The sequence below is a fragment of the Brachyhypopomus gauderio genome, chromosome 13 (genome assembly GCF_052324685.1).
Source record: "Brachyhypopomus gauderio isolate BG-103 chromosome 13, BGAUD_0.2, whole genome shotgun sequence".
In the NCBI taxonomy this organism is placed as follows: Eukaryota; Metazoa; Chordata; class Actinopteri; order Gymnotiformes; family Hypopomidae; genus Brachyhypopomus; species Brachyhypopomus gauderio.
In genome coordinates this window covers 21,530,676-21,543,759 of record NC_135223.1, presented here as the reverse complement: position 1 = coordinate 21,543,759, position 13,084 = coordinate 21,530,676, and the positions used below count along the sequence as shown (strand labels likewise).

Sequence of the window (13,084 nt, the reverse complement as noted above, 5' to 3'; positions counted from 1 at the left end):
AACATCTCTGTATCTACTTTCTAATGCAAAATTCTTGTTATTAAGGACAAATAAAAAAATGTCAGTATTCCAGGAGAGACTGCCTTAGCCTGTGAACTAGGAAGATAAGAAACATCAAGTTACAAACACATTTAAAGTTAACATATTACTATACAAGTCAAATTAGAGATCAATGTTGAATTTACATCTCTCTAAATTGCCCGTAGGTGTGAGTGCGTGTGTGCGTGTGTGTTGGCCATGTGGTGGACTGGCGACCTGCCCATGGTGTACCCTGCCTTCGCCCGGAGATGCTGGGATTGGCTCCAGCCCCCCCGTGACCCCGACTAGTGGGATTAAGCGGTTCAGATAATGGATGGATGGATGGATGTTGAATTTACTTTGAACAGTGTACTAACATTAAACCAATGAATTTCACTTGCCCTCTAAAATTTAGCACAGTTAGCACAGTTGCAGTTATTATAAGACATCAAAAAGTCAAATCACTTCTTAATTTTTGGCAATTATGATTTCACTAAAGGGTATTTATTAAGGGTAAATGGGTATTTATTGTTACTTAAGTGATTTCTTGAAAAATACACATTTCTCCCATTTTTAATGATGAATGTGCATTTAGAAATATGAGAGTCTTTATTGAAAGTTGGCATCCTGTCATTCTGTAGTTCTTCTTTTATGGCCCTGTTGCTTTATTGATTCTGACATAAATGTAAATATATTTGGAAAAGGCATATATGGATCTATTTGTCTTATATGTCTGCGTGCTGCTGTTCTAGTGGACTGCTTTGTGCATTTTTAGGGAAACTTCTTGTATATTAAACCAAGCTACTAAGCTGACTGGTATTATAAATAGACAATGCTAAAAGTGATGTAATCAACGCTAACGGGCAGCTTAGTTAGTTACACTTCTTCATGTCTGTAACATTTTGCATCGTTATGCTTTAATCTTACTTTTGCAGAAGTAAGACGCTATGAGCCTCTGTTCACTCATATCATAAGTGTGGTTGTGAACCGATGTTCACTCATATCATAAGTGTGGTTGTGAACCGATGTTCACTCATATCATAAGTGTGGTTGTGAACCGATGTTCACTCATATCATAAGTGTGGTTGTGAACCGATGTGTTTTAGGATGGTCAGAGAGGATTGGGGGGGGGGGGGGGGCATTTGGCTGTTAAATGGCATAAGTGGAACAGAACGGGACAATGTGCACATGCAAGCAGGGAGGTAAAGATGGTGCTAATGAAAGGAAAATAAAGCTCTTCAGAGAGGAGGGAACTGCCTACACTTCAACTCCCGTAGCAGTGACCTCTATTCCTGTCATGAAGGAGTCGTGAAGGATATGGGCTGTGTGTGGAGAATCCATGTGCATGTGTGTGTGTGTGTGTGTATGTGGTCTTGCTGTGACAGGTGGAGATTTCTATTTTTATAAAACGTATAAAAAAAAAACACAAAACAGCTATTTATTCACATAGCTGGGCGTTCCTAAAGGCCTACCTGTTGGTATTTTTATTGTCATCTGAGGTGTACACACTGGTTGCTTTTTTATGTAAAAATGTCATAGAGTCAGCTTTAGCTTGTCATAAATGATTTATCAGATGTTAGATAAAAGATTGTTAAACATTTTACAAATACTTTCATCTGATTGCGCATTGGCAACAATATGGTACATATAAATTAATATTGTTGGTGTGTTCACATATATCCAATGTAATCTGGATAACATTAGCACTTTACCATATATGTAACCATATATGTTCTTTAAAAAAAATGTATACATGAAATGTGTACACAGACCATATACTTTACACTCTCATTATTCAACACAATCCTCTCTGGGCTTGGGGAAGGGGGAGGAGCAATTTTAGATGGTTTTGGAGAGATGAGTGTATTTCCTCTGGTTGAGGACTGTGCTGAGGAATGTGTACTAGCCTTCCGCAGTAGCTTCTCATAGTTGTGCAATCCTTTATCCTTGTGTGAGAGATTCAAAATTGTTGAAACAAAATGTCTTCCTGGACTATTTTTATGTCTAGTTTTAATACTGCATAATAACAACACTGAAGATTCGTTTCACGTAGAAGTTTAGGATCAGATACGTGTACCCTGAAAGTCTTTTCAGAGGTTTTAGGAGTGACTCAGCAAAGTTTTGATGCAGGTTTTATCTCATGCTCTATCTTCCTCACAAACACACACACGCACACACATGCACCTTTCACCACAGCAGATGTTTTCTTAAAACTGAACGCATGAAGCCACAACGTAATCATTGATACTATAGATCAGATTTGCGTGTGATTTAAAGCACGGCTAAAAAGTGATCAGATTTTAACTGTGCTTTTACGATGTTAGATTATATAGTAATAAAAGCGGACAGTTTTTATATGCATACACGTAGACATGATCAAAACACTTCTTCCAAAGTTGTGGAAATTATACTAAGGCACTCCTTCCTGTGCTGCGGAAGAACGGGTTGCTGTAAACCCTTTGAGGTCTCTTATTGGCGTCTTCAGTTCCTGCCTAACAATGCAGCTTGAGCATGATGCAGAGCCACTGAAGAGACTCTGCCTGGATGTTCTCACAATGACATTGTCTCTGTGCATATTCATGATACTTTCAGTGCCACATATGCATGACTGATTTACATATTAATTTGAATTTTTTGTGTATTCCTTTTTTAATCAAATTGGATCCTGTTCTCATATCAACTCTGTATGACTTGATGATTGAACACAATCTGTGGGGAGATTAACACCTCACTTGGTTTACTGACTCCCCTACTGACTGCTGCAAATCTACTGTGTATGTCTGGTGGAAAAGTGTAGCCAACGCCATATGTGAATCCAAATGCCTCTTTACACCTATATGACACAGCATACATGTATTATCTGTGTATGGCCACAGTCAGACAGTACAGAAGTGGATTGTTAACTGGAAATGGGCTGCTATTTTACTGGAATAGTTCAGTACTCATCCCCAGTTCTGGAAATGTCTGACTTCTTTGAGAGAGCAGATGGCTGTACACCTACTGTAAATCTACAGTATGAATCATCATGAATTGCAACTGAGCCTGTTTGTAGCCATTAATACCAGGTTATAACTATTACTTTTATAAAGCAGAATATTCCTTTGTACACTCGTACTGCATTTATACCTTTTAAAATTATTATATCAATTGGCTAAGCATCAAATTGATCCACTGAGTTTTTTTCTTAAAATTTAAGTCCAAGCTTAATTTTGATGTGGTATGGTGTCAGAAAATTTCAGCTTTTTTACTTTTTAGTACAGAGCAGAATCTTTGCACTTCATCATATATGCCATTACAATCACAAACCAACAAACAAATGCCTTGTGTGTGGTCATTAACACATTGTACTGTGTGGAGATCTAATATTGTTCTCAAGCATATTTTGTATAATTTACAGAAGTCTAATAGTTCATGCAGGCTTTCTTAAAAGCAACTCACAACTTTTTCTTGCGTTACTTTCCCATCTGAAGAACAACAGTTATCATAGGATATCTGAATCATATTCTGGTCTAGTGATGAACACCCTGGAAACCATGTGTTTTTAACTTAGTTCTCCTCCTTGCCCATGGGTTGGTAACATTGCCATGCAGAGGTGCAGAGATTCATGAAAGACAACCAACCAAGACATGCTTGAGTTGTGTTAAAACAACCTGTGCTTGCCGACCCAGGAAGATGGGCGGGGCTGTCTCAGTGACATCACAGAGAGCAGGCACTATAAGTCTGTCAAAACATGTTCAGCACTAGGCAAGTACCTACAACTGAGCATGAACCAGTCAAGAGTGTTTCACCTAATTGAGGTTCTTTAGACATCGTAGTGCTACCGTACTTGAACCCCATGGCACTGCATACTGTTCTGTTTTGTTTCATCAGTTGGTCTTCAGTCCTGCATGAAGGTAAAAAGCTGGTTTTATCTTATTTGAATTTACAAAGGATAGCAGCATAAAAAATATTTTCACACCATTTATAGTAGTTCTTTAAGACTGGTAGAAAATCTAGTTTATCTTGGATAACATAAAATAAGTGCTTTCGGGGCAAATGTTGAATGTAAATGGTAAAGTTGTCTGTTAAGCAGATGTTGAGGGCTTGCTTTGAATCATTGGAGATATAACAATATCATTCTGTGCCATAGTATTTTTTTGTCATTCTTCATTTTTTAACCACATGAAAAATAGGAAGTTGCCTTTAAGAGACAAGATGGCCATTGAACAGTATCTTTCATGTGCCAACAGCATGACAAGAAATGCTAAAAATCTCTGAAAGACAGAATTTAAGGGGACTCCTGAGTCTTAAAGAAAATGTGCCTTCTTTCCAAGAGTCCTGCTACTTTTACAGTTAATGTGCAGCGCAATGTGCCTAAATATGAAACCACTGTTAATTATAGCCATAGAAAACAATAAACATGAAGTCAGTACTCCTCTTATTAATGTTGGTGTGTATCAGTTGGTGTAATCGAATAAAGATACTAGGAGATACCGCTGATGTTCACAACATGCATTTGTTTACTTAAAATGACAGCCATTTCCCAAACTATTATAACTAAGTTATCATAATGTAGACTATAAAATATAATAATGTAATAGATACAATAGTATATATATTTATGTGTGTATACAAAAATTAATTATACGATTCATTTACCAACAGTCTGGCCTTTCATCTTCAGGTTTACTGATGTTATTGTTAAGCAGTAACCTCAGATGTTTAAATTCAAAATTTTATAAGATATAATTTTCAGAGCCTAGAAGAAAAGAATGTAATTACAAATCAATGCATGACATGTGAAACAATCATTTGGGCCTCGTAGGGGCATTCACAGGAGAGTTGGGTCCGAGTGTGGTGAGTGAGTGGTCTTTCCATCCTCCAGGGTTAGGTTTGCCTGTCATAGCTCTGTCTGAAGTGACTGACCCTGGGTCTGCACACAGAGTGAGGACTAAACGATGTTCCTGCAACAACCAGCTGGACTCTGAATGTCACTACTTTTGCCATATGGACATTATCTGGGTGAATACGCCAAGGTGTGTAGGTGAACTTTATCACATTTCATTTTATAAAGGTCAGCTAGCATGTGATTGTTAATTGTGTGTGTGTGTGTATATATATATATTGTATATGGTTTTTATATGTTATATGTGAATCAACTAATATTTATTACTAAAACATGTAATATGTCTTCCTTTCCAGATTTTATCATCTGGATTCATAGTGGCTTGTTAATCTTATCCATAATGTACATTAGGTCATTTCCTGTGCAATACTTGTTTCTGTCAAGTCAAATGAGACATTTTGGGAAGATACCTGTTAGGAAATATTTATCATTTGTGTATACACATCCATTCAGATCACTGCATGGTTTTTTTCTGATTTCATGTGTAACCAAACTTAAAATAGCCCAGAACAAATAAACCCCCCCACACACACACACCTCCCACAAAAATCATACACATTAGCCAAAGACTGCACAATAACATTATACATTTATATTGAAAATGCACCTAGGCTTAGCAAGAGTCCAATATTTGAGTTGTCATCTTATAAACAAACACAAAAATGTTTTTCAGATAATTCAATTATTCAAACAATAATTCTAAGTCACAGTTATCAATATTTCACATTGAAGTCTGTAAAGCTTTAGTTGAAGTGTTGTTATGGTATAATCTACATTGTTGACCCATTATACAAACCACTGTGGTGCATTATACTTATGCATTGTTATTAAGCATTATGGTGTGCACTGTATACTTAACATATGTCAAATATGCTCAGCAACATTTACCATCATATAATCATATTTGTAATTAGTAGTACTTATCTACAGTCAAATGCCATATTTCTGTGCACTCCTGACATACCTACACAGTTCTTGTGTAACCTGACAAACATAATTGCTGAGAGATATAATGAACTGTCCTTTGGATTTACCCCCCCATAGTTAGTGTATGGTCAGTGTCTGTGGTTACAGTAAGAATATTGTGTGTGGTCTGTGGACATAGTAAGACTGCTGTATATGGTCTGTGATCATAGTAAGACTGCTGTATATGGTCTGTGATCATAGTAAGACTGCTGTATATGGTCTGTGATCATAGTAAGACTGCTGTATATGGTCTGGGCAGTCCCCTGGTTCGCCGGCTCAGGTCTGCAAACCGCTGCTTCTGTGCCAATTCTGCTGACCAAGCCTGCTACAGCTTCTGTGTCAACAGGTGATATATATATACACTCATGCACAACACTCCTTTGGCTTTCACTTTTGTGGTATCAAGTGCAGAAGTTATCCTCATGCAGTAATTGTGTTTTAGTTAGTTACCTCCTTGAAAGTCAACTGAATGGGACAAGCATATTTAAGGCATTGCAAGAGATGGAGTTTTAATTGTAGCATTCCAGGTCATGCATTGTTTTTCCTATTTGAATAACACTACCGGTAGTTCTGTGTCCCATACCTTTTACATAAATAATGAAAACTTTCTAAAGTTATTTAGCAGTCCATTTTGTTTTATTTTTTTTTTTCTGTTTAGTTCTTGACATCTTTCCAGTCTTTTTCAATGATTTATTTTTCAGCTCAGAAAAGGCTGCTGGCGTGCAGAAGAACCAGTTTGAGCCAGTGGAAGACAAACCAGAAACCCGGACATCAGACCTGCAGAGTGTCAGACTCGGTGTTGCTCCAGCTGTAGTGGCTGGAGGAACTGAGATCAGAGCATGTGCAGATATTCTCACATTCCTTAGGTGGGTACATGCGTATATCTGCTGATGTGGATGTATTTTCATCAGGTGACTCTGCTTCTCATCACATTTCCCTGCACTTGTAGGAACATGATTAGAGCCAGGGCCATGAAGAGAGCTTCTGCTCCTACACAGATGGACTCCAGGGTCCTTATACTGGGCTATAGCTAAACTTAGGCTGGAGACAGCAGTGAGGGCAGCAAGCACCTGAACAACACACAACCCTCACAGATCGGCTGTCAGAAGGCAACGTTCACCAAATGGCATGATGCAAAGAAGAGAAAAGGGCATCGGGGCAGCATGTGAGAGAGCCTTTAAATCACGTGTGAGTGAGACAAAATCACACGTGAGTGAGACAAAATCACATGTGATTGAGCCTTTAAGTCACCCGTGAGTGAGCCTTTAAATCACACGTGAGTGAGCCTTTAAATCACACGTGAGTGAGCCTTTAAACCACACGTGAGTGAGCCTTTAAACCACACGTGAGTGAGCCTTTAAATCACACGTGAGTGAGCCTTTAAACCACACGTGATGTCCTGCTGTGAAGAAGCAGAGAGGCTGCAGATGAAGAATGGCTGTGTGGTTCCAAAACTGATAGGAGATAGTGGGTCCTTCTCCTAACATCATGACAATCGATGTGGACAAGTAAAAGAAGGCCAAATGTCTTGATGAAGCCTAGGTTTGCTTTGTCATTATAGGACATCCTATTCTATACTATTCATAGATGTCTCACTGGTTCCAGTGGGCTTTGTTTAACATTCTGCTTATGCTTTCGAATAGCTGTTTGCTATGTGTTAGGGCAAAAGCTGACAATAGAGCTGGCTTTGCCAAAAACACTTTCCTAGTTTTAGCATGAGATGGTTGATTTTGTATAACTTAGAAAGTGTACACTGCTTACAAATAATGCATACAATTGAAGTTGTTTTTGAAAGGGAGTTGGTCAAGCAGCACTGGATAGTCAAAGACGAGCTATGTGCTGAGAGTTGTGCAATTGCTTTGGAAGACCTTCAACGTGGGCAGGAACAATGTCAAAATGTTTACCTAGTGGGTGTCATTTAAGGTGCGTATAAAATCCATGATAACTGTGCTGAGGTGTATGTAACATGAATATGCTTTGGAGAATGGGAACATTCCACAGTCAGAGTAACAGGACAAATGCCCCTATTAGAGCGAGGTAATGTTAGAGCAAGGTAATGAGCGAGGTAATGTTAGAGCGAGGTAATGTTAGAGCAAGGTAATGTTAGAGCGAGGTAATGAGCGAGGTAATGTTAGAGCGAGGTAATGTTAGAGCAATGTAATGTTAGAGCGAGGTAATGAGCGAGGTAATGTTAGAGCGAGGTAATGTTAGAGCAATGTAATGTTAGAGCGAGGTAATGAGCGAGGTAATGTTAGAGCGAGGTAATGTTAGAGCAATGTAATTCCTAATGCAAACAAGTGAATAAATCAGTAAGTTGACAATCGGTACATGGACAAGTAAGACTGCACAATAGTCAGATGAGAACCAGTGTAATGCTTTCCTCCTGCCTTCTGCACAGTCCACTTAATGTATTAGATCCCATATTTACTTCTTATATCCTGTCTGCCTGACTCTAAATATGGACTGAGTCTCAGAAGCTGACCTCAAAAACTACTGACGCTAGAGCCATGAGACCAATGAACACGGTGTAAGGAATGTTTTGATTGACACATAAGCAGAAATATCTGATTGCTGACCATTTCCACTAGTGGCACATATTGCCACTGTAGTATTGTTGCTAGTGGTAATATTAGAATGTAAATGTACTTCCTCATTCATGTTTTTGGATATGCTTTATTAGTTATGAGGAAGAAATTAGATGAAGGAATACAAATTCCTATATCTGAGAAGCCTGAGTTTGTGTATCAAAATCTTAAACTGAAGCCAAGCAGTCTGTGTAAACTTGGTTACAATGACATTATGGAATGCTTGAAATTCTTCAACATAGTTCGTCTGCTGATCCATGTAATAAGATCTCTGTTAATAACCTATGACCCATGTAACCTATGACCCATTTATTCGATCTAATAGCATCACAGGCTGTACTTCAATCAACAATCAACCTGTAGCACACCTGCTCTAGTCTAAATGCTGTGATGGTCATACTGTTATCCAACATTGTCTTAGGTCTGAACGAGTGTGAAATTTATCTGTTGAGTCATCTTGGTTATTTTTGAGCAAAGCCAGCACTCACAGGATTGCCATGTTGCCACTTCACATGTAACTGCTCACTGTATGGATTGCATTAAGACACCCCAAAGACCAGTTGGTATCTATCAGAAAGCCCAGAGACGATCTATTCCTGTCTGGCATTTCTGATGCTTTTGATACTTGTTAGTGAATTGACAAATTAGACTGCAAAAAGTGCAGTGTTGTGGCACAAAACATGAATCAACAGATCATGATTGAAATGAGAAGGTGAAATATAAAACAAAGAAGGTTAATGTGAACCGTAGTAAACTTTCAAGAACTGGTACACTCAGAAAATTGGTAACTGAAGACAACTGAATACATACATTTTGGTCTATGCCAGGAATGTCCATGTTAACTCATGAAGTTGTTGAGTAAGGACATTAAATCACTACATTTGACCATGGTAACTGCTTCACTGATTATTTGAGTCTCTATATAAACATTCCCAAACATTCCCATCTGTCCATGCCATTTCAACATGAACATCAGGAGGCTATCACATTCCAGCTAGACTTCTTCTACCATCATGTGAGGCAAGAAGAATGGCAGGAAAAATGCACCTGGTTCAATAAGTGGAAGTGAGAGGAAGTAAACGAGGATTGATGTCATTAAACGTTAACCCTTGTTTTCACCCACCACTGCCTGCAGGGACAAACATATCCACTAAAGCATCCACTTCAGATATGTCAGGTGTTCTCGTCCCATTCGTTGTAAAATAGGGTAGGGAGAACTTGAGAGTAGCCTACATGAAATTCAAACAAGCATCTGATCATGATGTATTTATATAGATTAAAATATTGTCATTCAAGTCATTCAGATAGGAAGTCACGGAATAATTAATCATTAGTTAGAAATGTCGTTTGTAGCTTGTAGCTTGTACTACAAATGTAGTTTGACTCTATGCCAAGTAGGAATCATAAAGAGCAGACTTTGGTGGTCTTAGAGACAGTACCATTGGTGCTAAAAAATAGACATCGTGGCATTTAGATTACAGGCAACCTGAAAAATTATATTTCATTTTCCCTGAGAAGTGCATAGCTGATCATTTTAATGATTTCATTCTTCTGTTATGTTGCTTTTGGACAGGAATCAAGTGTGAGTCTAATTAATCGTTTTTTTTTTTTTTTGTTTTTTTTAATGAAAATGAAAGTAAATAAAGCAGAGCCACAAATCGAGGCAATAATCAAATACGCAGGAAGGTACACACAGGAGGACTGGGTTAATACACAAAGATGGGGAACAACGAGGTAGGTGCTAACACGAAGGCATGGGAATGTGAGCATAATGCACATGGCTGTCAGTGTGATATGAATGAAAAACATAAACACAGGACCACGTGGTGAACACCATAGACACTTAAATGTAATTATATATAATTATAAACTATATATATGCTAGTAGGAGGAGGAGAACGCTGTTAAACATTCGTGCTTTTCAGATGTAGTATTGTTATTGTAGGTTTAACTGGTATGTAATTGGGCACATGTTGAGACCCAGAAACTTGGAAAAAGCATTATATTTAGAGATAAAATTGTAGCTTGTAGCTAACTGTTTGAGAAAACTGATGACGATAATATTAATACTGGACCGGTTACTCCTCCTTCCTGTTTAAACCACTTCTCACTATTCCTAGTGATTCTGTATTTTTACTTCTCTGGAGTGATTTTTGCTGTCAAAAGGACTAAAATGTAAACAAAAGGCCTACTACTAATAAATGTAAGTCCATTACTGACACTACCAATTTTATTTCAAATATTTAAGACTACATGCGTATTTAATAAAAATGACAAAGGTGCTCTATTTACATGTCATGACACTGCTGGAAACCTTCATCTCACTCTAACTCAACCAAGTCTTTCTTGGAACTCTTTTGGGGGGAATTTGAAGCACAATGTTTATATATTTCTATATTAATATCTGCAAAAGAGAACTTACCTGATAATACCTGCAAAAGCCTTATATTGCCACATTTTGGAGCTTTACCAGGTCTTCCCAGAACTCATCTGTTGAATTTAGTCAATAATTATATGGTCAAATTTATATGGACTTTTAATATTATCTGTGGAGGAGTTTTCATATCACTGTGTCAGCTTGCTTTGTTCTTACTTGCTGGTGTGCTTGAACCCGAGTTTTAGCTTTGCTGTTTCATCTCTCTGTGGCTCCTTTGGATTCAGGATGTCCAGTTCACGTGCCTATAGCAAAGGTGTTTGTACATGAGCTCTGCCACCTGGTTGTGTCCGTGTATGCTCTCTTTGGGAGTCATTACTCCAATGTTCTTGTGAATGTTTTTTGTTTGTTTGTTTGTTTAACTCAGACAGTGGATTTGAACCTTTCTCAACCTTCTGTGCAGCATTTGAAGGATGGCTCTTATATGGGGTGCTCCATCGTGATGAGTTTTCTGCTCTTAATGCTAGCACATTCTATATCGTCTCTTACTGTGCCTGCTGGGTGACTGATGACTGCCAGGGCTTACATGTTTATGGCTTTGATCTTAAAACTGCCTTGACTACCTGCCTCACACTGTCAAGACATTTGATGTTTCTGTCCTTCTGGTGCAAGCCTCATGGTTTCCATGTGATTAGAGAACCCCCAGGTATTTCTAGCTGCCCTGTAGGTCAGTTATATGGCCTTGTAGTATCTCAATTCCCTTTGTCCTAATCTTGTTTCCTCTTTTTACTGTCAGCTGACTACATGTTTCTAGCCAAAACGACAGACACTCAATCAGCTCAGTTACTCAGCTACTATTCAAGAGCTTACATGTTGTGAACAGAGAATTTATTGATGTGCAGTAGGATGATTTCGGTCCATGGTTGGGCTCCTTCATAACTGTTACTGTCCTGCCTTGTGTCAGTCCAGGTGGAAGCATTAGCAAGCACATCCTTCATTTGTTCTGCTAGATGGCCATGCAGGGCTGTTAGTCTCTTTAGTTATTAGGCACAGGTCATGTCAGGCCCAGGTGCTGCCCAGTTCTTTGTGTTTGTCTCCCACTCTTGGACATCTGGTGTAATGCTAACTGGTTCCTGCTCTGAGAAGATGTTTGGTGCTTTGGTTTCAGATTGTTTAACCAGTGAGGACTGGCGTTACATGCTTCTGTCATGTATATCTGCAGTGTGGTTTCTAGTGCTGTCGATATCGCTTTAGTAAACTCCAAAGACTCGTTTATGGGCAGTCATCTGTTGCCAGGCACAAACAGATTTTTATACTCTTTTGAAGCTTTAAAGTTCGCTTTATTTTGGTTTCCAGTATATGTTGCCACTGAGGACGTATTCAGTGCTCTGTGACTTATTTTGCAGCCTAGGATTTCACACATGACAGCTGTTGTGGTATATACCACTTTGCTGGTTTGAATAATACAGGTGATTAGAGTTGTGCTTATTGCTGTTATTCTAACTGCTAACATACTGTGTGATGGCATACTACTAACATATTACGTCTGCCAGACTAGGGAGTCATTTCCAGTGGTTGATAGTGGTTAGCTTGTTCACGATAATATTCTCTAGGCCACACAGTGTGTCCAATACACACCCTGGCATGACTGGACACATAGATCCTGGCATTTCTATAAAATATGCAGAAGCAGTGAATGCTAATGATCTTTATGTAAACTCTTTCACTGGACTTATTGTGATATTATCATTCCTTTAACTACATATCTTCTGAGCTTTAACATCTGTGGTTTGTTCCCGTAGTCTACTCACCATAAAACTATCCGTGTTCCTGTACATTCCAGGTGGATCTTGATAATCCTTGTGACATACAAGGCAGTCCTGGTTCTCACTCTCACATTTCAAAGGAAGGTGGCCTGTAGTATTAGAAATGTTTCCCAGGAACTGATCTCAGAAATGATCTCAGACTCTGTGGGACGACAGGCTGGATACTCTAGCAGTTTCCCATCAAACACTGACATCTGCCTGTTACTGAGCTGTTATTGGAGCTGTCCTGTGCCCAATCGTACTACATAGTAAGTATTCACTTACATGGAACTGTAAAAACTGGCAATCTTAAACAAAATGAAGAGAAATAGAACATTAGAAGGTATATTTTATTGGTAACCAATATTGCTTTGACATTCAAGATATCATAACAAGATATCAGGAAACAGAACCAAAATATTTTGCTGTTGTATTTTACATTCACCCACAC

The 13,084-nt window shown here is 38.5% G+C and overlaps 1 protein-coding gene across 2 annotated transcripts; it reads left to right on the top strand.

The window, feature by feature from the left end:
- Positions 1–3,776: 3,776 nt before the first annotated feature.
- Positions 3,777–9,312, top strand: LOC143474381 (endothelin-2). Of its 2 annotated transcripts, none has more exons than XM_076971845.1 (5): positions 3,777–3,911; positions 4,883–5,033; positions 6,102–6,215; positions 6,571–6,735; positions 6,819–9,312. In XM_076971845.1, the coding sequence occupies exons 1-5, from the start codon at positions 3,854–3,856 to the stop codon at positions 6,901–6,903; spliced, it is 573 nt and encodes a 190-aa protein (XP_076827960.1). In that variant the 5' UTR covers positions 3,777–3,853; the 3' UTR covers positions 6,904–9,312. The 2 variants fall into 2 exon arrangements, with proteins under 2 accessions (XP_076827960.1, XP_076827961.1); XM_076971846.1 differs by having other exon boundaries at positions 3,778–3,911; positions 4,941–5,033.
- Positions 9,313–13,084: the final 3,772 nt, after the last annotated feature.